Here is a 27,950-nt window from a genome sequence, read left to right as displayed (position 1 = left end):
TTTTATTAAAACAAATAGAAGTTTTATTTGTTTACAATGTAGTGTAAAACTATGTTGGGTCATAAATCAGTAGATATCTCCATGTTTAATTTCACTTTTTAAAGATAAATACAGACAGAATACACGTTTTAAAAATGGCAATTAATGATCACTTCCCACAAATCCAGGTACAATGCAGTTGTATCAGAAAGACAGAGTGGAATTACAATTATATTATTGTTACATTAGATGTCATTTTTGCCATTTCTTCAGGGGAATGGCTTATAACTTCTTTGATAAACTGTTCGAGTGCAGTAAAGTAGCCTTGGCACTGCCAAGTGTCATTATGAGTTCCATCTGGAAATATTGCCAATCTTTTAGTCCGAGCAGGGGAAAGTTCATAAAGTTGCTTCATCATAACTGGAGGAATCAATTGGTCAGCAAGTCCAGAAATGAACAGTGAAGGCATCCTGCACTGAGATATTTTTCTATAAGATAGGAACTTGTTCTTATAGCACCATAAAGGAAGGTACCTCATAGGGAAGAAAGAAAACAGAGTGCTGGCCATATGTGGGATACTAAGGAATGTATTCTCCACCAAGATGGCAGAAATCCTATGAGAATTTTCAGAGGCCAAGTGAATAGCTACTGCTCCCCCCAATGAACGACCAAAAAGAAAAATTTTTGTCTTGTCCAGATCTGATCTAGTCATCACATAGTCTAGAACAGCCTCAGAATCTAAATAGATGCCATCCTCACTTGCTTCTCCTTCACTCTTCCCATAGCCTCTATAGTCAACCAATAATAAATTTACTTTCAGGTTTACCAGCATCAATAAAGCATTTGGTAGTCGATGCCCAATGTTGCCTGCATTCCCATGAAAATAAATGATAGTAGGAGAATATGAGGAATTATCACCTGTGAATCTGAGAAGAATGAGGTTGAGCAACACACCATCTTTGGTTTTGATAAAGATATTCTCATGTGGGATGCCAGTAGGCATGGGAACATAGAGTCGTGATGAAGAGGGTTGCTCAGGGAAATAAAGCAACACATCCTGGAATTTATATAATATACCTGTGATAGATACAAATATTAACAGAGGTAAAATCAGGCCACCATACAAATGAAAAGTCACTATCAAAGGTAAGAGAGAAATACGGCAGACACCCCAGGACCATGACACCAAAGCAAGCAGCCATTTTTCAATGGAAGTCCAAAGCATCCATGATTTTTCCATTATAGTAGCCAATGAATCTCTAGTCCACATGAATCCTGAAAGAAGAAAATACACTTAAGCTTAAAACAACATGAACCAAAAAAGTAAAGCAAAACAAATGGTAAGCATAATATATCAGATTGCTCTGATAATAACTGAGCAATGTTTTTGAAAAATAAAACAAAATAAGTGTCTCATCTAAGGCACTTGAAAAGTATATAACAAATTAATAAGAAAATTAAACTAATTTAAAAATTCATAAATAAAAGACAGAGAAAATAGAGGAAAGGAAGATTGACAGCTTCAGCGCTTTGTCTCCTTAGGCTTCACTGATGTCTTCTAAATCAAGGCAAATTTAATTTGTTCTCTTCCTCCATTCACCCCAAAAGAGAAACCCAATTTAATTAGATTTAATCAAAATTCCATCATTCAAATCCATGTGCAGACATACCAGCTTGCAGCAGCAATTAAAATTCCCTAGTTGGCAACTCAGAGCCATTACTTAATGTATAAGGGCAATATTGTGTTCAATATTGGTTTTGCTCTAGTATGAAACTAGAAAGGAAACTTCACTGCCTGCCATACAATCTCAACATGTGATGGTCTTTCTTTGGCTATGCCTTAACTGAAAATACTTCTACAATTGGGACAGCTGATTTTTATCAACTCCCCTCCTATTCTTCCTTTAGCACATTACACTGTGTTCTAAAGATTGAAAGGATGGGTTACAAAAGAGATGATCTTATACGAAAATATGCTGTCTAAAATTTTTTCAAAGGAATTGCAAACTAGAACACAAAATATGTTAAGTAGAGAAAACAGGGCAGTGTAATGCTTTTGATTCGAAGTGCTTCCCCAAAGACATGAGAATAGCCTTGAGTCCTTTAATGACACAGATAGGTGCAATGTTTGTACTTCTACATGTTCTGAAGAACTTTCCAAAACACTGTGTGTGTGTATAATTTATTACTTGAAGGTAAGATACAAGATCTTGTGAGATACAAGATACACAATGGTTGAGATCAGAAAGTGCTGTAGGACAAAGGAATGCAAGTGAAGAATCAGGATAACACAGATGTCTCCAAACTTGGCAACTTTAAGAGTTGTGGAGCTGGCTAGAGAATTCTGGGAGTTGAAGTCCACAAGTCTTAAAGTTGCCATGTTTGGGGACCCCCGGGGATAACATCACAGCTCATATAAGTATTCAATTGCAGATGAATAACATCTTTTTGTAATAGGTTGGTTATGGTCTTCTACCAAAACCCCACATTGGCTGGGTCAATATAATACTTTAAACAAAATAAAATAAGCCACATTATGACTAAGTGCTGCATTAAGTATAATTTAGAAAGTATAATTTCTTTAGTTGCTGTGCTAATCTAGAAATTGTGGCTCTTTAATAAATTATGGTCAACACAATTAATAAAATATATACCTACACTAGCCATTCCATTTATCAAGAAAACAGCTGTGGGAACTCAAAATCCTACTTGACATGTTTAGGTAGTAGCTAACTCCTCACTTTTATGCAACACCATTCTAGTTTATAACTTAGGTTTAGATAATTCTGCCATCCAAGACCTAAGTGTTTCTTCAGCCTTCTGTATCTTGTGGTCACCTCTCTTCCTGCAAACTCAATAGAGATCATGGCTGGGACAAGGACATACAAGCGAATCCCCTTTAGATCCTCCCATTTATGCCGAAACTGGCACAGCATATAAAATATAAGACACACATTCTAGACCGGGGTGTCAAAATGACATCGTCATGGTGATGTCACATGACATATTGGATTTTTCCCTCCTTCGCTAAACTGGGAATGGGTGTAGCCAGCACGTGACGCATCCAGCCCATGGGCTGGGAGTTTGACAGACCTGCTTTAGACTACTAAGCATATAAATCTAAAAATGGATAAGCCATGGAAGTCAACCCTGCTTGCTTTGTAGGGCAGATTTCTAGGCCAGCAAATATTTGCACTGATTTTAAAAAAAATCTATAGGGGAAAAAAAACACTTTTTCAAACTTGGGGGGGACAGAAATATGTAAGATAACTGAAACTCTTTTCTACTTTTAAAACTTCCACAAAGCCATGTGTTCTTCCAAAAGTGATGGTTCCTTGAGGAATGAAAACAATCTTCACTGATGCTTGATAGAATGGTTATGTTACAATCTCACCTACTATATTTCAGGTGTAAAATTTCTAACTTTGAATCATATCCAAACACAGATGAGAAAATGACAGATTTTGATGACACAAGCTGTCCTATTAAGCTTAAGCGATTATTCATCTTTACATCCTTTCTCTTAACATCCCATTTGTGTTGCATTTTTTTAAACTATAGACCTGAGGGTATTTACTGACTTCAATTAACACATAAGCTATTCTAGCAGCCTTCTAGGTTAAACAGCAGCACATTAACATTTTTAAATAGATTAGTAAGGTTCTTCAGTAGAAGCGTAATAAGTGCTGAACCTGTAGAACTGATTCAAAGAAATTTTAAAAAACCATGATCATACAGTAAGATCTATACTAGCATAATAATCATTATGCATAAAGTTTTATGGCCAAATCTATTTACTCTAATTTTGACAAAAGCTGCTGGAAAAAAACTTCCAAGGCTACCAATAAAATCTACAACCAGATAATGGTTTGATCCAAAATAGAATAAGCAAAACTATAGCCATGCAGCAGAGTTTCCTGTCCAGCCCACTTGCAGCTTCTTACTCTCCTAAAAAAGCTTATATTGTAAAGTACCCAGAGTCACTTAAGGTGATATAGAAATGTGATGGTTTGAGAATCAGACGGCCATTCCAAGTGCAGTATCCTTATATCCCTCAAACCAGGTGCTTACAGTCGAGGGACCATCAAGAATAGCATTGGAATAGATTGCAGTTGGATCAAAGAACCAGGAAATGCATTGATGTGCTTTTATTTTGAATCACACAAACTTTAACCAATATCATACAGAAAAATACTTTAGATACACAAATGCTTTAGTCTAATGACAGACCAAAAACAACCTGAGGAAAATATCACAAACATCTCATCATTCAGGAATCTAGAAACATTATATCAGCACCCATGAATTTGAAACTCCTACAAGGTTGGTACTTAAAAGCGTAATGATGGTTTTGTGCAAAAGATAATTAAACTGCCTCTCAGAAGTACTACCTTCTCATTTGGTTTTCTTAGATTTAATTTTTTATCAAATTTCTAACAAATATGTTAATCAGGATTGACAAGAAAAAAAAACCTTATACATTATAACCTGGCACATTAAAAGTAATAGTATTTCAGCCTTATTTCAAACTATTATAAACTACTACCATGGTTGCAGTCATAGAATTTTAAATGCCTGATTTCATTGGGACTACTTTATTTATCATCCATCTGTGCCCTTATCTTGGAAGCGAACAACTGCAACAGTAATATTAATTTTACAGTATTTTAGTTGTGGTTTTTCTTCACTCGTTTAAAAAAATAATCATACAGTTGATTCTTGTCATTATTCCAGCCCTGCAAAATATATGCTTAAGATGTTGCTTATCCTGTATTTGTTCCATGGTAATAATAAATGACAAAGAGATGAAAATTTACCAGTAACGAGTGACAAAGAATCTAGATTTTTAAACAAACTATTCTGCAGATTTCATTAATTTTTCAGCTGTTAAGCTTGATGTGTTTAACCTGCAGCATCATGGGAATAATTTAACTGTTCCCTGAAAATTGAACTCAAAAGAAAATAGGCAGACTCAAAAACATAGATGGAAATAAGATACCCTTCCTACTTTCTCATATTTTTTCAATTTCTAGAATATTAAGTTAATGTTCAGCTTTGGGCTAAATAAACAACAGATTCACAAACCATATTGGAAATTGATTTATTTGAAGCTGACCAGCTTGTTTTACAGGACAAAAAATGGTTTCTAGATCATACTACCTTCAAATTTATTATATAAAACAATGTTACAAAATCACTTTTACCATAGGTTTAGAGTTATAGCACATAAGTCTAAGGTTTCAAATCAAATTTGTTGCAGACTTGGAAATACTTTTTGCGTGCCTTTCAATCTGCTTTACCACAAAATCTTTAAAAATGTATTCTTAAATTTTTAAATCAATGATTCTAATTTTTAGCATTGGTGGTATTCTGAAGTTAACATTAGTGAAAATCTTGGAAGAAATATCAACAGATATGCTCTATATAATATAGAAGAACAATACACTTATGTTTTACAATAGCATGGAGAAGATAGTTTAAACTGGCATATAAAAAAAACATGGAAAAAACCAAACTATACCTTATATATCCACTAATGGTATCTCAACAGTGCAAATTGCTTTAATTCACTCATAATGCATTTGTGATATAAATGAATATCAAAAAGGCTTTGATGTGCTTGTTTGTGTACACTAAAGGAAGCCTATTGTATTTCTGAAAGAAGCCAAGTATTTTTCCAGACCTAAATAATTTCTGGGTATGAATGAAGATATTTATTAGCAATCTAATGTAATGTACATAAACAATCCAGGTATAAAATTTGGCACTAACTGGAGAAACTACACGGTAATATATGCTAATAGAAACACAAAAGGCAGCCAATGCATTCATACCTAACGATCAACTTCGTGAAGAAAATGTCTCTTACATAAGCCATCTCTTTTCAACTTTAGATCAGGAACTGTTTTATAACAAAGAATTCCCACAGGATTTAGAAATGGAGCTAGGACAGAAAATAAAGAAGTTCAAGCAGTCACTATTTCAATTACTGTACTACTACTATATTTGTGTTGAAATGACCTTGCTGTTCACACAAATCCTACTTAAAGGCGTTAAATATTTCAGGAAGCTTTTCTTTTACTGTTTAGTTAGTAAGCCCTAAAAAAAAATATGTGACCGACTAGTAAGAACTACACCGTCCCCCGCTTTTAGAAGCTGAACCAGCCCTTCTTCACCCAGCTCACTGCGGAAACTACAAGAGGCAATAACAATCCCTTTCCCAACCTGATCTATTACCAAAGGTCGACAGTCTGCTCTTCCAACGTAGGCTTGGCTTAAGAAGCAATCGTGGGGGCAACTCGGATAGGCAGAGGCTAAGGTAAAACAGCCTAATCTCAGCCTTAGCTCTTACCTAGGGCCAACCTTTCCCAATCCGGGGCAGCCCACAAAGTCCAGCCTCCCCAGCCATCCAGGGTCATTTAAGGCAGGGGTCTCCAGCCGTGGCCGCTTTAAGCCTGGCGGACTTCAACTCCCAGCTTCGCTGGCTGGGGAATTCTGGGAGTTGAAGTCCGCCAGGCTTAAAGCGGCCACGGCTGGAGACCCCTGATTTAAGGGACGAGCCCTATTTCGAAACGCCGCTCCTTTTCAAAAGAGAGACCTGGCGGCGCCCGAGGCCACCTGGAGACGGCTCTTTCCCCCACCTAAAAGAAAGAAGACAGCGGCGGCGCCCCTCCGCTTCCTAGCTAAGCGCTCAGGCCTCTGGCCCGAACCAGAGGAGTCTCAGCACACCAACCTCATCGCTGCCCAGGACGGGATACTCTGCACCCCATCCTTCCTCCTCTTGGACCAGGCTCGACTGGCTCAGCAGTCACTTCCGGGAAACCGAATCGATCACGTCACAAGTGCTTCCGGGCGACGAGGACGGATCTTCTTCTCGAACTGAGTGAAAGAGCGCTGCGCTCCAAGTTCGTGCAGCAGAAGCAGGGGGGCCGGGAAGGGCTTCTCGGAGTCGAGGGTAGTCTAGCGTTCCTGTTTCTATGGCGACTTCCGAACCGTTCCTGTGAAATTCCGGAAGCAGCGCTTTTACTAGGCCGCGGTTCGCCGTGGATTGAGGAGGAGGTGCCGTTCTTCCCGGTTACCGTAGCTTATAATCTGCCGGTGAGGATACATTTGGGCACATATCCCATGTACTCGTGAATAAGCCAACACTAGAATTTTTAACCAAAGTAGCGTGAAAACCGGGCCACCTACTAATTTCTCTTAATATTCATATTTGGCTTCTCTGCGCGTGGTTTATTTTTGGGTTAAATTTCCCAAACGTGACAGCTCTAAGACTTGTGGACTTCAACTCCCAGAATTCCTGAGCTAACATGACTGGAGGAGGAATTCTGGGCGTTGAAGTCCACAAGTCTTAGAGCTGTCAAGTTTGAAAACCCCTGATTTACAGTATCTGCGGACTGACTTACTCGTAAACATATACACCGGTATTTTACTTTAAAATATAACCTTATATACTTGTGGATACATTCATCTACGAATAAGCTGGACCCATTTTTTTCTGTGTATACTTTGACCCTTTAAATGTTAGGCTTATGCGTGAGGTATGTACAGGGACTTACAACTGGGTTGCTGAGTGATTGGAGTTACAAGAGACCCCTTCAGATTCAAAGTGTTGAAGGCTGCCTCTCCCCCACCCCATTGGGCACATGACAACCAGCCTTCATTTATGGTGGTTTGAAGTGGCCTGCAGTCTCATGACTGTGGTATTTTTGCCAAAACTGGTTTTATTTCGGGTTTCTGGCAAAGAATGCTCCATAGTAAACAATGGGTTTGCTTAATTAACCTCCATGCTTGCTTAGCAATTGCTGCAAAAGCCATAATATGGGGGGCAGTCCTGTGATGACACAGTTGACGCCCATCATGACTTATGACCATAACTGCAACTTCAATTTTGGGGATAATTTGAGGGCTACCTGTATAGTACCTGTATGTTGTGGAGCAGGGGTCCCCAACCACCGGTCCACGGACCGGTACCGGTCCGTGGAACAAGTCCTACCGGGTCGCTGGTTTGGCGCCGCCATCTTGTTTGATGAAAAAGTGCTTCCAGTGAGCTTTTCCGGTAGAAAGCTCACCGGAAGCACTTTTTCATCAAAACAAGATGGCGGCGCCCAGCTGATGTCGGTACCGGGCCGCGCCATAAAAAAGGTTGGGGATACCGGGCCGTGGCGTAAAAAAGGTTGGGGATCACTGTTGTGGAGGACTGCTGGAAATGGGTCAAAAGCTGTACCCACCCCTGCTAATTAGGCAATATTGTGCTTGATCTTGCTAGCCCCAACCCTGTTGGCTTTTCTCAAAGCTTTAAAAACCCTGCTATATACCCAGACCTGGGACTTGGAATGTGCTAAAGGGCTCCATTACTTGGCTTTACTATTAGTTGATTAATCATTGCAGCTGCTGTTTATATACTTATTTATTTTGTGAATGTTTTTATGGTTTTAATATCTTTAAATTGTTTTATAATTTTAGAATTCTAAGCTGCTCAGAGTCACTTGGTTGAGTTGGGCAGGTATAGAAATTGAACAAACAAGCCTACCACAGCTAAATGAGCAATATTATCCTGGGAGTACTGGCAGTTAAGAATGCCTCCTCTTCTCCCAACAGTTCTTGATCCCACAGAACTGGGATAGGAGAATTGGTGGTTAAAGAGCAACTGCCCAGACATGCTTTTCTTGCCATTCCTCCTTAATGAGATCTGTTGCCTGAGATCAGTTGCCAGATCTGGCAGAGTTGGCACAAACTGTTGGATGCATGGCTGATTAACTCATTCAGTGAGTCCAGATTTTCCTACCAAAAGGCAAATGGCCCTGAAGATCAGTAGGCAAGGATTGGGCAAGGACATATGCACAGCAGCCTCTGGCTATCACACCAATGTTATCTTGATACAAGATGAAACAGGTAGTTGACAGGGCACAGCTTCTGCCAAAAGAAGCTGAAAATCTAACGTATATACCATGGATTTAAAATATTTAAAACTGGAACAAGAAAACATGTATTCAGGGTGCATTCTCTGTGGGTCAGAATGTGTTAACTTCTCATCCTCCAAGTAAGTTGCTTGTTTCTCTGATCTGCAGTTAACAGGCTCTGGGAATGATAAGTTTGATGTAGTTTAGTGGTTCTGGTTTAGAAACCATGAGAGACTGAGTTCTCCCTTGGGCATAAAAGATGACTAGGTGACTTTGAAGCAGTCACTATCAGTTCAGTCCACCTCACAGAGTTGTTGTGGGGAACAGGTGTATTAGATATGCTTTCTGTGTTGAGTTATATATACAAAAGCAAGACAAAAATATAAGTCCTTAGAAGACAAATCTGGTGTGGCAGATTGTGTTGGTTTATTCTCCCAGTCTGGCCAGTGCTGAGTCTAGGCAGCATTCTATGTTTCCACCAGAGGTGGCAGTCCTGGTAGGAGAATTAGAATCCAATACTGTATTCTCCTTTGCAGGTTGACCTAGCACAGTGTGGACCCAGTTGCTCTAGGTTAAACTCCTGGCTATCTCCTTCTGCTCTCATCTGCTCTCTTTCTGAGTAGCAGAATTCTGTTGGATCAGCACCTTCAGGGCAGCAGGATAATTGACTCTATTTTTTGTTTCTTCATTAGATTTTTATCCTGCCTTTATTACTTTTTAGATAACCCAATAGCAGTAGCATTTAGACCTATATACAGCTTCACAGTGCTTTACAGTCCTCTCTAAGCGGTTTACGGAGTCAGCCTATTGCCCCCAACACTCTGGGTCCTCATTTTACCAACCTCTGAAGGATGAAAGGTCGAGTCAACCTTGAGCCGGGGAGAATTGAACTGCCAAACTGCAGTCAGCAGAAGTAGCCTGCAATACTGTACTCTAACCTCTGTGCCGCCGCCATTTAAGATGGTGAACAATATGCTACTCCCTCCTGTGATTTTCCCAACAACAACAAACCCGTGAGGTGGATTGTCTTGAAAGAGAGTGGTCCAAAGTCACCCAGCAGGACTAGATTCCAGTCTCCTGGTTTCTAAGCCAGCATCTTAACCACTGCACCAAACTGTCTCTCTAGGACTAAAGATGCTGGATGCAAAAAGAAAAGAATACAAACAGAGCAAGCTGCCTGTAGAGGTCCCTTCATCACCTGCTGCCATTGTATCACATTAAACATTAAAGTTTGATGACTTGCAAAAGACTTTGGAGCACTCTGGTGAGGTCACATGTAGCTCTATGTCTCAATTAGTACACTTTTCCTTTATAATCAGTGTTGTCTCAGTTTTCCTCACTGTGTTGCCATGTAGTGCTATTATACAGCAAAATCAACTTCAAAGGTAAAATAAATGAAGACTATAAAGTTAGAATAACTGGATATGAAAAGAAACATTATAGTAAAAATAAAATGGGAAGGTTCTTTGCTTACAGAGTATATAACACTGCAGCCTAAAGCTCTTTTATTTAGTGTCTCGGGTGGCATTTGGCGTTGCCCTCGTACTTCATCTGATGATATTCTGATTACCAGTAGAACATGTTTCTAACCACATATAGATCACTATGGCATAGCTGGACCCAGAGAGTAACACTAAATGTATTACTTTGAGTTTAACATTCATTATGTAATGTCAAGTATACAATTAATTCACGGTAAAACCATAAGTAAAAATGTTCAACTAAAAAAAGCTATGTATTTGTAATTTCTTTGGTTGTTTCTTTTCGCAGAGGAAAAAACATCCAAGATGGCTTCAGTCTCCACTTCACATTCATCTTCCAAGCTAACTGTAGCATCACAAGTCCCATTTACGGATCTCTGTTCAACATTAGAACGGATACAGAAGTCCAAATCTCGATCAGATAAAACAAAATATTTCAAGGATTTTCTAGCTTCCTGGAGGAACTTTCATGATGCTCTTCATAAAAATGAGAAGGACGTGATAGATTCTTTTTATCCTGCAATGAGGCTTATTCTTCCACAATTGGAAAGAGAGAGGATGGCTTATGGCATTAAAGAAACAGTGCTTGCTAAGCTCTATATTGAATTGCTAAATTTACCCAAAGATGGAAAAGATGCTTTAAAACTTTTAAATTTTCGAACACCCAGTGGCTCACAAGGAAATGTTGGAGACTTTGCTATGATTGCCTACTTTGTTTTGAAATCAAGATGCATCAACCAAGGTCAACTGACCATACAACAAGTAAACGATCTTCTAGATTCTATTTCTAATAATAATGCTGCCAAAAGTAAGGATCTAGTTAAGAAGAGCCTTCTTCAGTTAATAACTCAGAGCTCAGCACTAGAACAGAAGTGGTTGATCAGGATGATCATAAAGGATTTGAAACTTGGTGTCAGCCAGCAAACCTTATTTTCTGTTTTCCATCCTGATGCTGCAGAACTACACAGTGTCACAACAGATTTGGAAAAAGTTTGTAGGCAGCTGCATAATCCTTCGATATCACTTAGTGATGCTTCTATTTCATTATTTTCTGCCTTTAAGCCAATGCTTGCTTCTATTGCCAGTGTGGGCCAAATTGAGAAACAAATGAATAATCAGGCTTTTTACATAGAGACCAAATTAGATGGTGAACGAATGCAGATGCACAAAGATGGAGATGTTTACAAATACTTTTCCAGAAATGGATATGATTATACTCAGCAGTTTGGTGCTTCTCCCCTCGAAGGTTCATTGACTCCTTTCATTCATCAGGCCTTTAAAAATATTCAAAACTGCATTCTGGATGGTGAAATGATGGCCTATAATCCTACCACCCAGACTTTTATGCAGAAAGGAAGCAAGTTTGACATTAAAAGGATGGTGGATGATTCTGATTTACAAACATGCTTCTGTGTATTTGATGTTCTTATGGTCAATGATCAAAAGTTGGGTCATGAGATGCTGAGCAAAAGATGCCATATATTAAATACGATTTTTACCCCAATGCCTGGTCGAGTACAGATTGTTTCTAGAATTCAAGCAAACACACAGAAAGAAGTAGTGGATGCCCTAAACGAAGCCATTGATAACAGAGAAGAAGGAATTGTAATAAAAAACCCCAGGTCAATTTACAAGCCAGATAAGCGTGGGGAAGGATGGCTGAAGATCAAGCCAGAATATATCAGTGGGTTGATGGATGAACTGGACCTTTTAATTATTGGAGGCTACTGGGGCAAAGGTCTTCGTGGTGGCATGATGTCTCATTTTTTATGTGCGGTTGCTGAGACTCCTTTGCCTGGTGAAAAACCATCTAAATTCCATTCCATTTGTCGTGTTGGTTCCGGCTGCACTATGAAAGAATTGTATGATCTTGGCTTGAAATTAGCCTCATATTGGAAAAAATATGATAGGAAGGTTCCCCCTTGTAGTATCTTATGTGGTGTTGAAAAGCCTCAAGCCTATATTGATCCTTGTAATTCAGTGATTGTCCAGATTAAAGCTGCTGAGATTGTGAGTAGTGATATGTATAAAACAGAATGCACATTACGTTTTCCACGCATTGAAAGAATAAGGGAAGATAAAGAATGGTATGAATGTATGACTCTTGATCATCTGGAACAACTCAGAAGTAAAGCTTCTGGGAAGCTTGCAACAAAACACCTTGATATAGTTGAGGATGAACCACAAGAAAAGAAGCGTAAAACTCTGGCAAAAATTAAAAAAATTGGTTTAATGGATCATTTTAAAGCACCGGATCTTTCTAAAATACACAAAGTTTCTAATATTTTTGAAGATGTTGAGTTTTGTATTATGACTGGGACACAAAATTATTCAAAGTGTGCCCTGGAAAGCAAAATAGCAGAATATGGTGGCAGCATAGTTCAAAATCCTGGGCCGGATACTTACTGTGTTGTGGCAGGGACTGAGAATGTTAGAGTGAAAAATATTATTTCTTCCAACATTTATGATGTTGTGAGAGCAGAATGGCTTTTACAATGTTTCCAAGCTGGAAAGTTTGTGCCATGGCACCCTGGTTTTATGATTCACATGTCTCCTGAAACAAAGCAACATTTTGCTTGTGAATATGATACTTATGGTGATAGTTTCACAGCTGATACTGATCCACTAGAGTTGAAGGCAGTGTTCTCAAGAATTAATACCTCTGAAGAGATTTCTCAGGATGTGATTGCTGACATAGAAGCCCGATATTCTTGGGAAAGTTCCCTAAATATGTTCAGGCAACAAACCATTTACCTGAGCCTTTCTGATGAAATGAGCAATTCAAGGGACAGAATAAATCAAACCAGATGTTTAACCGTAGAGTTGATACTACGCTTTCATGGAGCAAAAGTAGTATCACAGCTTGAGGAAGGTGTATCCCATGTAATCAGTGGAGATCATTCTGATTTGAAGAAAATAAAAGCCATCAGAAGGACATTTAAGAAAAAGTTTAAAATTGTGTCTGAGCAATGGATAAAGGATTCTGTAAAAGCTGGAGCATTACAAAATGAAAACTTGTACATAATGTAAGGTTTTGATTTGTAAGAAAAATGTTGTTAGGATTGTGCAAAGCATTTGAAAGAAGGTGATTTGCAGTAACAGGAATGGGACTGACATACATCTTTTTCAAAATAGCCGTGCTTTCTGCAAGATGATGTGACTGTTTCCAAAGTTGCTTTCAGAGCGCACACTAACCTGGCAGAATGTGCTTTTTGAATGTGTTGCACAATTCCATTCTTTTAATATTCCAACTCTTTGAAAGTATGTGAATGAAAGAAAAAGATGCTCAGGGAACTAGGGTGATGATGATTTCTCAGTTTTATGTTTTTATCTGTTTTACCTAGCTTTTAATATATTTATAGGAAAGCCTGTGTTACTCAGTTATATCTATTAAAATGTACAGATCCTAAATAACTTTTATTGTTTGCAGCCAACAGGGCAAATTTCCAGTATTGCATGTGATTTCAGATGTTTGTTTTAAAAAGTGTTGTCTATCTAAATCTGTGTTTCATTCATGTTTAATGTATTGTTACAATGATGAATTTTTAAATGAATGGATTTGTATCCTCAAAATTCAAAACATCTATAATCTTAATTGCATCATAGGAGTGCTTTGCCTAGCAAAGAGGCTTTTAGTTTTACAAACATAATTAAAGTTTTAGCAAAAGAGAGTCCATGGATCTATTTTCTGAAACTTGAAAGGGCTGCTTTTCAATAATATAGCAAGAATAGTTTGTTTTGCACATATCTTCTTTTTCCATCATTCTGTAATAAATATTTAACATAATCAAATAATATATATATATTAAAACTCTGATTCTGTTTTGAAATAAGTAATTAGTTGAGAATATTTAATTTTATGTAGGTATATATTCAAGGTTATTTTGCTGACTGTGCAGTACAATTTCTAGTACTGATAATGTGTTTTATTACAAGATATTATACTAGGATTAAACATGCTTGGGATAAACAGATGTCCATCATCTGACAAATTTAAAGATTTTAAAAAATAATTAAAATTTTAATTAACTAATTTATTCTTAATTAAAAAGAAAAGGCTTTTCCAAAGAAAACAGAAGCCGGCAAGGGCGTGGTTATCCAGCATCCCTGAAGACCTCCATTGTCTACGCAAAAAGGCCTTTCCAAAGAGCATGGAAGCGTGTTTAAGAACACAAGATTTAAAGAAAACAGTTTCACCAGCATCTGAGAAGACAGCCACTTTTCTGCCACCTGGTCTTGAGCTCTGCTGAGCTTCAAAAGGTAGAAGGCCTGAATAGTGGTAAAGTATGAGATACATCAGAGAGTGCAGGGAGGCCTTGGATGGCTGGAAGCAGCTGGTTTTATTCCTGCACTAAGCCCCCATGGTCTTCCACATCCCTTAGGTACATCATTCACACTTAACGACCAGTGCATTCAATTAACAAATGCATTGGGGTGAGGGATGGGGCTCATTCATTCAACAGGATTCAATTAATGTTATGACCATAATGGGCAGTCTCCATTACACTTGTAACTTGAGGAGTACCTGTAGTTGTGTTTCTCAAGAGGTAGTGAATATGGGCAATGTATGTGCAAGAGGCAGTAGAATATGGTAGTTTTGATGGTTGTGGAAAATGAGTTAATAGGAATTATGGAAAGGACTAAAGGAACCAACTTCAAAGCTAATGATAAAGAAACCTGACACTGTTAAAAAAAGACACAGTAAGAAAGAGAAAAGCCTGTATTATACTACCTAGAAGGGGTGAGGGGACAACAAAATAAACCCCAACCTCCTAAAAATGGGAAAATTAAACCCTACCTAAACAAAACTAACAATTTATTATTCCCAAATTATATCTAGTTCTGTATAATTTAAACTACATAGATGAGGAAATAGGCAATTGGCATGTAAACGTTAGAGATGAGCCAAAGGGGAGGAGGTGACAGGTTGACAGAAGCCAGAGGTGTGCCAGTCAGCCTATTCCAGTTTTCAAGGCTGCAAAGCCTGAGGAAGGAATGTGAACTGCACCAAGTGGCTCCAAACATCTGAATAGTTCCCAAAAACACATATGCAGCACATCATTGGACGAAGACAAACTAGACAAGGGGAGAGGGCCAGGGAGAAAGGGGAACACTTTGTGTGGGAACTTTAGTTCTAGCCTACTTTCATTGTAACCACTAATCCTTTTGTAAAAGAAGTTATCGCTTCAACCAAATGGAGTTGAGGGTCTTTCTTTCCAGCAGACCTAGCTGAGGCAGGTCTGACACAGTTGAACACCCAGGGTGGTTTTGTTTGGCACATGGCCAAACAAGAAAAAAAGATAAAGGTGCCAAATTACCAAGAGGAGGCTGTAGGTGTCTGAAGGTTTCATATCACTTGACACTGTACACAGAGGTGATTGTGGGGTTACCAGCCCCGCTATTTTGCCAGTCTGCTACAGTTGCCAATAAATGTGAGTTTGATCTCTTAAAAAAATTGTGCATACTAAAACATCAGTTTGGTATCTTTGGGAGTATTTGTAATAGAGAATTGTGGTAGTATACAAGATGAAGCTCATGTTATCCCAAAAGTCAATCTCTTTAATATTTCAGACTATAATAAGATTATTGTAGCACGTATTTAAAAGGCGGGTTTGTTTTTTCTTGTAGCTATTGAAACTTTGCCTCTTGAAGTTAGAAATAATACAGCAACATGTACAAGGAAAAAGAGAGGAACCTTTATATTCATATGCATTCTAAGTAATGTCTTTCCCCTCTGGGATTCTCAGATCTATATAAAATAAAGTGAAAAACCAATATCATTATTCTATGCGCAGTTTACATTTAGAAGATCTACCAGTAGATAGCCCTGCAGAAAAGGTGTTAAATTCTCATGAAGATATCTATGGAATGTAGAATCATAGAGTCATAGATGTGTATGGGATGTCCTCTTAACACTATGGCTGTAATCACACTGCACACAGTAATCAACCAAATTCAGTTTCATTATTGGTATAATTGAGAATAAAGACTCAATTTTCTAAAGTGCAAGGAGTTTATCTGATAAAATAAAATGTAGTTAAACCATTAGCCCTATTTTCTGCAGGTGCGCAACAAAATGAATGAAAAATTGCTGTAATTGCTTGGCTAGGTTGGTATATGTCATTAAATCAGGCACAATTCACGTAACAACTCTGTTGCTCAGCAGTGGAAATTCTGGTTCCAATTGTGGTTGTAACTTGCGGAGGACCTGTGTAATGAGTCATAGTAGTTCAAAGTCGGCAAAAGAAGAAATTGCTACTTAATTTGAAGCAGTGGACCTGAATATGTTGTTTTTATTAGCATTTGAATTATTTTTTCTTTTCAGCAAAAAGGCAAGGAAAACATCTTTTAGCAATCAATTTATTTGACTTCTGTTTATAACGTATTTCATATTACGTCTACTGTTATATTTCCTATATTTATCTGTTAATTAGTTTGATACAGAGGTGGTATTCAGCAGGTTCTGACCAGTTCTGGAGAACGGTAGTGGAAATTTTGAATAGTTCAGAGAACCAGCAAATACCACCTCTGACTGGAGATTTTACAGTATCCTTCCCCTGCCACACCCAACAAGCCACGCCCACAGAACTGGTAGTAAAAAAAATGTAATCCCACCACTGGTTTGATATAAAATGTATTTGGTATAATTAAATCAAAAATTTACATTGTATTGCTCTCATTTTCCAAATCTAACATTACATGACATTACATTTTACGGCCATGTTGCATAGCCACACAAATTCCATCTCCAGTTACTGTCATTAAGTGAGTGCTACATGGTCCTGGAAACAATTGCAATGAGTGACTTTAATGAGTCACAGATAGGAGGAGCTGTATTCACACTCCTATACATTCCTGTTTCCAGCATTGAGAAAAGCGAGAGATAAATCTTTGGTAGTGAAGCACTGTCTTGCAAATTCCAAGCAAAGTTGCATACTATTTTTTCAGGTCAGCTTTCTCCAGCTTGCAGAATATACAATATAAAGAGAATGGTCTTGTACCAGAGTCACAAGTAGCTAACCTTTTCATTCATGTTGCTGACTTTGTTCTTTAAGGTTTCCTCCAGATCATGTATTTCAGATGTCCCTGTAGAATAGTCTTTAGCCATCAACTTAGATTCCTTTCTAAAGCTTTTCATTTGTGTTATCTGATGTGAGTTGTACACTACAGTAGGGATAGTGTCCATTAAGAATAACTGCAGAGGTTTCTTTTTCTCTTGGTAGTGACATTGGATGTAACGTACAAAAGCGGATCGGTAGGTTTTACTGAATAATGTATATATAAGCGGGTTGACTGCTGAAGAAAGGTAGCCAATCCAAACAAAAATGTTAAGCAGATCCTCAATTACATCTTTATCACACACCTCTTTGCAAAAAGCTACCATTATATTTGTGATGAAAAAAGGACACCACATTACCACAAACAGGAAAAAGACAATTCCAAGTACCTTGGATGCTTTCTGTTCATTACTTATTGATTGCATCTTTCTCCTCCTAAAAGTTCCTGATTCTTTGTTCAGAGAGTGTATAGAATGTTTCTTCAAAGAAAGAGAACTTTGAGGAAAAAACCTGAATGAGCCAAACTTAGCTTTTGAATCAAGATCATTCATGCATAATGTGGCTTCTTTTTGAAGGGATTTTATAGTTAAAAAATAGGTGATCACCATGATAGTAAGTGGAATAAAAAATGCTACAAAAGAACCAATTAAAACAAACTTCTCATCCACAAGAGCGCAACTTCCATTCTTGAAAACTTTAGAATCATCGCGGAATCCAAATATAGGAATTGGCATTGAAATACCTATATGTTTAGTTAAAAAAAAAAAAGATAAGTACTGTCATTTTCACTTTTAAAAAATATGTCATTCTGTGATGTACTACGATGGGTGCCCACTCATTCCCAATAACATTCCTGGACATAAAGATCAGACCATCCCTGCAGAGCGTGAATTTGCTTCTTTGAAGTTTGTCACAGCTTATTTGGTAGAAGCAAGAAACAAATGTACCATCTTACAAATAGAAGTGAAAGGTTTTGGCTTTGGTAGTAGCTACAAGCACTGTGTGTAAACCAGAGGTCTCCAAACTTGGCAACTAAGACTTGTGGCCTTCAACTTCCAGAATTCTCCAGCCAGCAGCTGGCTGGAGAATTCTGGGAATTGAAGTCCACAAATCTTAAAGTTGCTAAGTTTGGGGACCTCTGGTGTAAACTCTACAAGGACAGATTGGAAAACCACTTGAACAAATTGCTGAATTCAAAAGTCCCCAGCAACACCAATGTTACATGTTAGAATTTCAATTCAGAAATGTGAATGTTTATTAGTTCATTAGCTTTTGTTGCGGGGGGGGGGGGAACAACCATAAGATTTTCCTGTTTGGCAGGTTTAATAATATAGGCAGCACTCATTCAATGACATTCATTCAGCAACCATTTAAAGTTATGATGCTGCTGAATGGGGTGAAACTAATAGCCATTCCTTGTAGTTGCAGCCAATTGCAGCATCCCCAAATTTGTATGATCATGAGTTGGGTGCTTGGCACCCAGCTCACAATTACGATGGTCATGACATCCCATGGTCACCATTTTTAAACTTCCCAGCTGCTTTCCCACAAGCAAAATGTTTGGGAAGCTGGCGGGAAGTCACAAACAGAGATCCCATAATTCTGGAACACTGATTGCACAGGATTACTTAACAACAGCAACTGAAAAGGCTGCAACTGTCATTGTAAGCTGATGCGGTCATATGACATTGTGCTTTCCGAACACTCTGCTCAGCAATGAAACTGCTAGTCACATTTACCTTCATTAAGCAAGGACTACCTGTACTATATTGTTGTCCTAATGCATTCTCACACAGAACACAGAAATAATGCTGGTGTACCTTAGGAACCATGCATATATGTTTGCCAGCATATATACACTTGGAGACAAAGCATCTCCTCCTTCCGCAGTTGAGATCAGTGGGAAGAGGAAGATCATATCTTCCTATCAGCAAACTATTTTGATTACATAAAAATTATCACTTTGGGATGTGGTGACTACATTTTTTAAAAGCTCAGTTGTTTCTTCCATTCCTTACTTTCTTTTTAAGATCTAAGACTTTCTTTTAACACTCTCTCCATCAAAAACAGAACAAAGCTGTCCTTCAATGCTGTATGCTCAAACTGTACATATTTCATTCACTATTAATTATGTCTGCTGTGAATGATCAATGCCTACTCTTCTGGGCTATTTTGGTTTTGCACATATTTTATTTCCATGCATTCTATATATATAGCAAAAGGAAACAATGCTATCTATGCAGGACACAGCTAGAGAGAAAGACAATGTTCTAGTGCTCTGCATTAATGCACATGCCAATCAAGCACGCAAAACTGCATCTTCAGGAAAACATCACTTAATGAATAAACTAACAACAGTTATTGCAATTTTCTCTCAAAGTTATACCTCTGCAATTAACCCTCTTTTTCTTCTTGTATTACTTCTGTGGGTTTTTGTTGTTGTTTGTTTTCTGGGTCTCCTTGTATCCTTCTGAAAGGACATGCTAACTAAAAATGTTCCCCAAAAAGAAATTTTATGTCTTCATTGATGGTTATGATTAACCATATGCTTACAGCAGAAAGCAATAAGAAGACTCCCAAATGTTTAACTGATATGGGAATTAGTCTTTCATGTTCCAACCATCGTTCCATGCAGCAAAATTGACTTACTACTGTGGAGCAGTGTTGAGCAGTGTTGTTTCATGTGAAAAGTTCTTTGGATAATAAAGCTACTGGCCTGGGGTGAATTTACAAATTACTTTCCTGATAAATTGTTTTGTATCTATTTAGATTTGCATTTCACTTTATGAACAAGTGTATTTTGAAGGGAAGACTCAATTTGAATTAAAACAGCAGTAGCAGCACATGAGCTTTTAAACTAAATCCTTGGGGGGGGGGGGGAATCAATGTAAAATATTGACAATTTAGTTCAAATTGAATTATTTTGGCATGGCATGGAAGTGAAAACATTTTTTATTGCCCAAATGGGATTAATAGTAATAAAAAGCAATGAAATGCAATAGAAAATATGGCATCAACCAAAGACATCAAAAGACCTCAGGTGAAAATGCACAGCTTTAGAGAGAGATTGGGATAAAGTAAAAATATCTGATGATAGCATAACACATAAAGATTGAACAACTCACCTATTGATACCATCCAAACAAGAGCAATTTTTGCCAAGGCCTTTGTTCTGGAGTTAAACCGGCTATGATGAATGGGATTTTGAATGGCAATATAGCGATCCAGAGATATGGCACAGAGATGCATGATGGACGCAGTAGAGAAGAGCACATCTAAATAAATCCACAGAGCACAGAGATTTCTGGGCAATGGCCACCTGTATTCTGTAACCAAGGAGAGTATTTATTAACTGTACAGCAGTTAGAAAGCTATATATACAGTATATTTCACTGATATGAAAGGTATTCTTGTTGTTATATTTTACCTCATCCATCTACAGATTTTTAAAAGTGGTCAGTCCATGTCCTACTTATTCATCCAGGCTCTTTGAAGCTTCCATATCCAATTCTGAAGCCAGAGTTATCTAGATTTCACTGCGGCTGAAATGGCAGCAGATCTGCTAAATTTTAATGATACAATTGCCTTTGTACTCCCCACTCCCATCTTTGGACTTCTTTTAAATTGTATAGTTTGCACCAAACCTCCTTAAATCTTGGAGTGGGGCACATCAAACCCTATCCAGTGCTGATATCATATTTAAACTAATTGTATTTATATAATTTCTAATTTATTTGTTTTCAGCTTTTAAGGTAGCCTATTGAAACTACCATTAAAGAAATGTAAAATTGGAAGCGATGACACCAGTATCAGTCCAATGAATATTTCTGATGATAAATACTTAGGGCTTCCTTTGCTCTAGTGCCATTATTGCAACAATTCCCCTACCATGCTATGTTCCATTCAAATTAAATTTTAATTTATTAAAATATAGAGTACTGTTGTAAACCAGAAAAAGAGACCTGAAAAATATACAAATTACAAACATCCAATTTAAAAAATTGCTCAAACTTGAGACTAAAAATATCTAGAGTCCCTTCACATCAAGTAGGTTGCAGCTTTTATTGCAATGTGTTGAAATGTGGCTATCATTCTGGAAACTTCCTGGTTCAGATCATTTAGAAGGTAGTACACAGTTGTCAAGTGAGATTGATCTAAGCAGTTTCTAATGAGAAGGCAAACCAGTTGCACCCTCCAAAAATAAGACATTTCAGAAGTAGATGTGCACTACTGTGTCAGTCTCAGAATCTGAATAAATGCATAGATGTTAGGAGTAGAGAATACCATTACATCTTCTTGACAGTACCATTGTTGGAAGAATATCGAAAAATGCCAATGTGAAAACACTTCTATGTGATAAAAAATGATAAAAATACTAATGAAAATAAAGTGTGTGTGTGTGTGTGTGAGAGAGAGAGAGAGAGAGAGAGAGATCTTGTTATGACAAAGATGGGATATACAAATTTTATCTCCTTGTACATTGAGGTAAAATTTTCTTTACTAAGACTCTTTCCAAGCTTCATCTAGGCCTAGCTTTCTACTCATGCCTCGGCTTATGCTATAAAACCTTGTAAACGACTCAGTTTTTATCAACTAAAATGACATATTTATTTTAAACTGATTTATAATCTAAACAACTAGAATTGTTTATTTTAGTTTTCCAAATTAAGTTTATTAGCCAATAAATTTTATCTATGAATATCATCTAAAATTATTTCCATTTATATAGAAGTTTATTTTTTTAGCAGTTCGTATGAGAATGGTTGATTAAATTTGCACATCACACTGGACAGTTTTTATTACAATGACAAATTCTGTACAGTTGAAAGATTTTAGAAGCCAAGTGGGAAACACTAAAGAATGCTAACATTTACTGAAAAAACTGCATCTTGAGTCAGTTCAGTACATGAAAAGATTAAAATGTATATCAGAAAGTATAAACTTGTTATACATATATGGATATGTATGTGAAACCAACAGTTTGATGACAGATATGAGTAATAGTAGTGTAATAGATAAATCAAGAATGAGTTTGGAGGAAAATTGTGCAACATAATGAATGAATGTAATCTGGGGGGGAAATTTTCTACTCAGTGATAGGGATGGATAGAGTGGAGAAAGATGAGGGATTGCAAGCCAACTGATTAGATTATTCAGCAATTGCAAAATGAAGGAGCACAGTGAGCCATTGCTTGGAATAAAGGCTGTTGGTTTTGACTACATGTTTTAAGAATAAATCTAATCATAAATACACATGGCAGAGAACATCCAGTAGATTGAACAAAATTAAAAATAAGAGTAATAAAATTATTTGAAACGATGGAATTCTGAAATTAATATTTTGAATGGGAATGATAGTGACTGTGAAGACAGGAACTGAAAAGAATGTGCAGATAGTCCTTTACTTAAGTTCTTTTAGTGACCAAAGTTACCAAAACATTGAAAAAAATGACTTATGATCATTTTTCATATTTACGACCATTGTAGCATCCCCATGGTATTGTGATCAAAATTCAGATGCTTAGCAACTGACTCATACTGGTGATGGTTGCAGTATCCTGGGGTGACATGATCACCTTTTGCAACCTTCTGACAAGCCAAGTCAATTTGGGGAACCAGATTCACTTAATAACTGTTACTAATTTAACTGCATTGATTCACTTAACAACTGTGATAAGAAAGGTTGTAAAATGGGGCAAAACTCACTTAAGAAATCTACCATGTATGAGATGTCTTTCTGTTATTCACACACACACACACACACACGCCTCTGGCTGCAAGTAGTCCAGCAAAACATTTTTAGCACAATGGCTTCAAGGCAAGAAGTCCAGAGGGGCAAGGGAATAAGTCAAGGAGTCCAACGAAGAAAAGGAACAAGGCAATTATAAGGCAAGAAGTACAACGAACTCCATAAGCCAGCAACAGCACACCAAACTCCACAAATTTAGTGTTTGTTCCCGACAAATGCCCCTCCCCACAGCATTTCCTTAAGTCTCAGTCACCAGGTGTGTCTTGTGAAAAGGGGGTGGGGTGCTTTCCTCCCCCGGCCTGTGCTGTTCCCACCTTCTCTCTACTCTCCATGCTCTGGGATCAGGAGGGGGTGGTCCTTGCTCGTTGCCTGAGCTCCGTCGCTTATCATCTTCACTGTCTGCCCTCTCTTGGTCATCCTCCCTCCTCAAGTTGTCCCAAACTCAAGGGGTCCGGGGCTGCCTCGTCCTGCTCCTCTCCCCATTCTTCCAAAGCCAATGAGGCCACCCCCTCGACGTCTGTCGGCCCCAGCTCCGGCTTGTCCTCCTCTGTGGATTCCGGCTCCAATGAGGGGGGAGGCATGACATTAGGCGTCTGTTCTCTGTGAACTGAGGCCTGTACCAGATCCGGCCGAAGAACACTTCCAAGCCAACGAGACTTTTGGGCAGTGAATTGCCTTGCTTGAAGCCTCCCATAGGCTTGCAAATGTTTTTTGCACTGTTTGAAGAGCATTTGCAAGGCAATGGGAGGCTTCAAGCAAGACATTTCAGTTAATAAACTGTAGAGTTGTAACTGCAGGAATGTTCCAATCTCGGATGGCAAACCTCAGATAAAGAATGTTTCCAAGAAAATACAACTCAGGCAGACAAAGTCATTAATCTATGGATAAAGGAGGATTAGAGAAGGGAAGTAAACTTATGTTAGACTTTAACTAGAGATAATTAATTGTATGGATTACTGTACTAAACAGTAACGAAAGTTAAGCAGTAACCAAAGTTAACCAATGATGGAGAATAACTAAAAATGTATATAAATACAAGACTATACTCCATAAAGATCATGATTCAGTTGTTCATGATCAAACAACTCGACTGCCTCGTCATTACAATAAACATTCAATCAAACAAACAAATAACAATATTAGTTCCTAAGCCATATGCAGTCTTACAGATATGACCCTTGCCACTACATTCTGCTTCAAGTATCTGGATTTATAATTCTTGTGAAATACGCCTTATATTTGATATATCAAGGTTACTTTCTTATCCTTTAGTTACTGAGGAACTCTTTGGCAAATGAATCATAGTTAGGCAATGATCTTTTAAAGCCTACATGACTTTTTATCAGGCTATCCAAAGTAGTGATAACATTGAAAATGGTGCCACACACACCTGTATACAAAGAGATTCAGAATGATACACCTAATTAAATTAACTTGTTAGAGTTAGCTGTATAAATATACAACAGTCATTTGTTTTAATTCATAACTATGTGGATATTCTCATCTTCACATTTTTTTCTCCTAAAGTATGATTCCCCACATAGTGATGAGATGTGGCTCTTAGTCCCATTACCAGTCTAGTGTAAAATTTAATGATTTTGCAGTCTTCAGCTATAAAATCTGAATAATAAGTGCAACAGATGTTGCACATGTTTAAAACATACAGTGATGTACTTACTGGTCTTTAAGTTCAATACAAATATTTCATTTTCTAAAAGTACAAGCCATCAAATTGTACACATATTTGGCAATCTAGTACTTTTTGGATACATTGGAACTACAACTCCTAGAATTCTCAGACAATTGTAAGGACAGAATGAAGACTGTAGGGCGACTTTTGTAATCAACGGTGCTCTATTATTTGAGAAACAATGAAAGCATCGTGCAGAATGAAGGTTTCAGACATCCACACCTTCCAGTTCACAATTCTAATTTTTTAAAAAGCCTGGGATTCACCTCTTTTCATTGAGTCTATAATTACATTAAAGTAACTTGTAATATGCATTAAAGATTGTTAATGGTACTCACCATATAATATAGTTAGCATTGATATTGGCATGACAAGAAAACCCAAGAGCATATCAGTTATTGCAAGTGACATCAGGAAATAATTTGTGGCATTGTGCAGCTTCTTTTCTAGTGAAACAGCCAAGATGACTAGAATATTTCCAAAAATGGTTATAATAATCACAATAATAGTTAAGAGAGCAGACCAGTTTTTCTCATAAAGAATAGGAAATAATGATGTAGTTAGGTTCCCTTCACAAGAACAGTTCATTATAGGATCAAAGTCTGCAGTCACATTGCATAAACAAGACTTGTTAATTTCTTCAGATGTAAGTATACTTCTGTTGAATTTTCTAGCTTGGCTTAATTGTAGTAAGGAATGTTCTATTATGGACCTTTCTTCAGAAAAAATATCCATTTCTAAAAATTCTGAAACTGGTAAGTATATAGCATTGAAAATGCAAATTGCAGATGTTTTATTACAATCAAGCTCTATATTGGTTATTAATGCCAAAAAGGAAATACAATTTTACAAAGAAAACTAGCAGCCATTCAGATGATTGTATGATTTTCAATTTCATATATAATTTGATATTATTATATACAATGAATCTTGCTGAATGATTGTAATCAATTTCAAAATGTTAAGGAAAAGAAAAAACAATCCATCCTCCTCCAATGTTTTTAGTCGTAGTGATCTTCCCCCCAAACAATTAAAAATATTTTAGTTACAATTATTGTTTTGTTCTATCATGGAAGTTATTAAATGCTGTATGTTCATTTAATATCATTCTGAAAAATGCTGTAAGAAAAACACTTAGATGTATTTGAAAATTCTCTTAAATTAGATTAATGCTGTGCCTTATTTTATCCTTCATTGTATTTGTTAGCACAATATTCTTTAGTTCCAGTTTGCATGAATCAAATGCATTTTGCAGACTTCCCAGCTGCCCTCTTATAGGTATGGTGTTGCCTTGTCTGTTAAGTCTTCTTTGCCATTTAAAGCTGCTCCATTTATACTTCCCTCTGTTGTTTTTCTCCTTAGGGTGAACCATGTTGGAAGAATAATCTCTGGATAATCATCCCCAAAAATTACAATGCATGAAGAAAAGTCCAAAGGGTGTTCAAAATAGTTTCTAGCAAAAATGGAAGTGATTCTCTTTTGTCCTGTTTCTTTATAAGACGTCACATTATTTTTGACATTGCATAAGTGGCAAAGGCAGAAGGAGAATAAACTGAACAGAGCTGGATTTTCTTTTACATGTTACAGTTTTATATGTATCAATGTTAGGCATTCATACTTAAAAAAAATAACATTTCCCACAGGATATCCTGCAGAGCAGCTCTTGATAACAGCAGCCTGTAGTAAAGTAGGTTCTTCTATGAAAAAGAAGAAAAGGCTAAGAATTGCATATAATGGGCAAACATCAGATTATTCCTTTCTGCAAATTGGTCACATCCTAGCTCTAAATTGAAAGTTAAATATTACACTGTCAATAGTGTTAGCTGGGTGGGTGGGGGCTAATTTTGATGTTATAGAAAATAATTCGCATGCTTTTTGAATTACAAACAACACGGCCTGCTTGAAAAAAAGCATATTGAAAGCAAGTACTTGGAGCACCTCTATCCAACCATAAAACTTCAGCTCGAGGTTGTCTATCTTAATCCTTCTTGAAGGACACCTGTGCATGACATAGCCTTCCTCTCCTAACCAGGCTGTATCTGAGGGCAGCTACTGTAACATTTATTTTCTCTGAAGTCCAATTTTCAATGTTTTAAAAGGTCTTTAGCTTTTCTCCCTAGTTCCTTTCTTTCAGTCTAGAATTTTTCTCTCTGTGGTTGTTTGCCGCTGTGAATAATAGTTCTAAGAGTCTTTTTTCCTGGATTTTCCTCTTTATTTTTTTCTTTAAAGTTAGGGTCTAAATAAAAAGGCATTTTCTCACCCAGCCCCAATCACTCTTCATCTGCACCACTTCTGCACATTTCTTTGTTGCCTCATCTGTCCCAGCTCTGGGGCAGCCATCATGGCTGCCTCTTCTCCTCGTCATGGGAGAGGGAATAAGTCCTGAGTCCAGCAGGAGAGTTGTGCTCTCCGTGACCTGCAGGGCGCCCCTCTTTCCTTCATCACCCCAACAAGGTGGCTTTAGATCCTTTCAGCATCCTCCAACAGGAAGAACTTGGTGTGGGAGTGTGGAGATCTGCTCATGTCCGATAGCGCAGGCATTAAATAGTGTTTTTGTTAGTGTCTTAGTATACAAATTAATATAGATATCACTTGGGCAAAGCAAAAATTGTTTTCCTATATCTCCAATAATTCTAAAGGGCTTATTTTAAGACACACATGCTCATATAAACATAATTTTTATGCCCTGTGCACTTTTAAAGAACATATATCATGTTATGCATCTGGACTGTTTTGGGGGGTTTGGGAATAGGAGACACTGTTTTGTGGTAGCTCTTCTCTTTCCTCCATGGCCAGTTTCAGCTGGTGTTGTGGAGAGAGGCCAAACGCTAGGTCCCCACAATATGTGGTGCCTTGGGTCTGGTGTCTCCTTCCTCTCCTCTTTTAACATCTACATGAAACCATTGGGTGAGGTCATCTGACAGCTTGGGATGCACTATCATCAGAACGTTGATGATACCCAGCTATAGATCCCCACCCTTGTCCAGGCAACTGATACTACTGCTATACTGGTGAAGTGCTTAGAGGATGTGAGGGCCTGCATGGTGAGAAACTGACTTTGCTTAACCTGAGCAAGACAAAGTGCCTTTG

At 37.6% G+C, this 27,950-nt stretch overlaps 3 protein-coding genes across 11 annotated transcripts; 1 reads left to right on the top strand and 2 right to left on the bottom strand.

Annotated features, from left to right (window-relative positions):
• Window positions 1-6,777, bottom strand: ABHD13 (abhydrolase domain containing 13). Of its 9 annotated transcripts, none has more exons than XM_026679041.2 (3): window positions 6,713-6,777; window positions 5,814-5,923; window positions 1-1,254 (listed from the first exon to the last, which is right to left on the bottom strand). In XM_026679041.2, the coding sequence occupies exon 3, from the start codon at window positions 1,247-1,249 to the stop codon at window positions 209-211; it is 1,041 nt and encodes a 346-aa protein (XP_026534826.1). In that variant the 5' UTR covers window positions 1,250-1,254; window positions 5,814-5,923; window positions 6,713-6,777; the 3' UTR covers window positions 1-208. The 9 variants fall into 9 exon arrangements, with proteins under 9 accessions (XP_026534826.1, XP_026534827.1, XP_087805402.1 ...); XM_026679042.2 differs by having other exon boundaries at window positions 5,849-5,923; XM_087949276.1 differs by having other exon boundaries at window positions 5,814-5,881.
• Window positions 6,778-6,828: 51 nt separating this feature from the next.
• LIG4 (DNA ligase 4) lies at window positions 6,829-14,030 on the top strand. The gene is made up of 2 exons (XM_026679040.2): window positions 6,829-7,077; window positions 10,653-14,030. Exon 2 carries the CDS (start codon window positions 10,670-10,672, stop codon window positions 13,391-13,393), a length of 2,724 nt encoding a protein of 907 aa, XP_026534825.2. The 5' UTR covers window positions 6,829-7,077; window positions 10,653-10,669; the 3' UTR covers window positions 13,394-14,030.
• Window positions 14,031-16,522: 2,492 nt separating this feature from the next.
• HTR2A (5-hydroxytryptamine receptor 2A) lies at window positions 16,523-25,720 on the bottom strand. The gene is made up of 4 exons (XM_026678990.2): window positions 25,199-25,720; window positions 20,547-20,747; window positions 17,385-18,163; window positions 16,523-16,618 (listed from the first exon to the last, which is right to left on the bottom strand). The coding sequence occupies exons 1-4, from the start codon at window positions 25,593-25,595 to the stop codon at window positions 16,523-16,525; spliced, it is 1,473 nt and encodes a 490-aa protein (XP_026534775.2). The 5' UTR covers window positions 25,596-25,720.
• Between the last annotated feature and the right edge of the window lie 2,230 nt (window positions 25,721-27,950).

This window comes from Notechis scutatus, chromosome 1, assembly GCF_049901735.1.
Source record: "Notechis scutatus isolate UNSWTSFEM ecotype Mainland chromosome 1, rNotScu1.2, whole genome shotgun sequence".
NCBI classification, from domain to species: domain Eukaryota; kingdom Metazoa; phylum Chordata; class Lepidosauria; order Squamata; family Elapidae; genus Notechis; species Notechis scutatus.
Note: the sequence above shows the minus strand (reverse complement) of the source record. Positions and strands in the feature narration are given on the sequence as shown.

Bases quoted from the DNA above. Each gene is read 5' to 3' on its own strand.
- ABHD13 (XM_026679041.2), bottom strand. From the start codon at position 1,249: ATGTGGACTAGAGATTCATTGGCTACTATAATGGAAAAATCATGGATG.
- LIG4 (XM_026679040.2), top strand. From the start codon at position 10,670: ATGGCTTCAGTCTCCACTTCACATTCATCTTCCAAGCTAACTGTAGCA.
- HTR2A (XM_026678990.2), bottom strand. From the start codon at position 25,595: ATGGATATTTTTTCTGAAGAAAGGTCCATAATAGAACATTCCTTACTA. The intron at 20,748-25,198 runs GTGAGTACCATT...CCTTGGTTACAG, and splicing joins AATGCTAACTATATTATATG to AATACAGGTGGCCATTGCCC. The intron at 18,164-20,546 runs GTGAGTTGTTCA...CTAAACATATAG, and splicing joins TGTTTGGATGGTATCAATAG to GTATTTCAATGCCAATTCCT.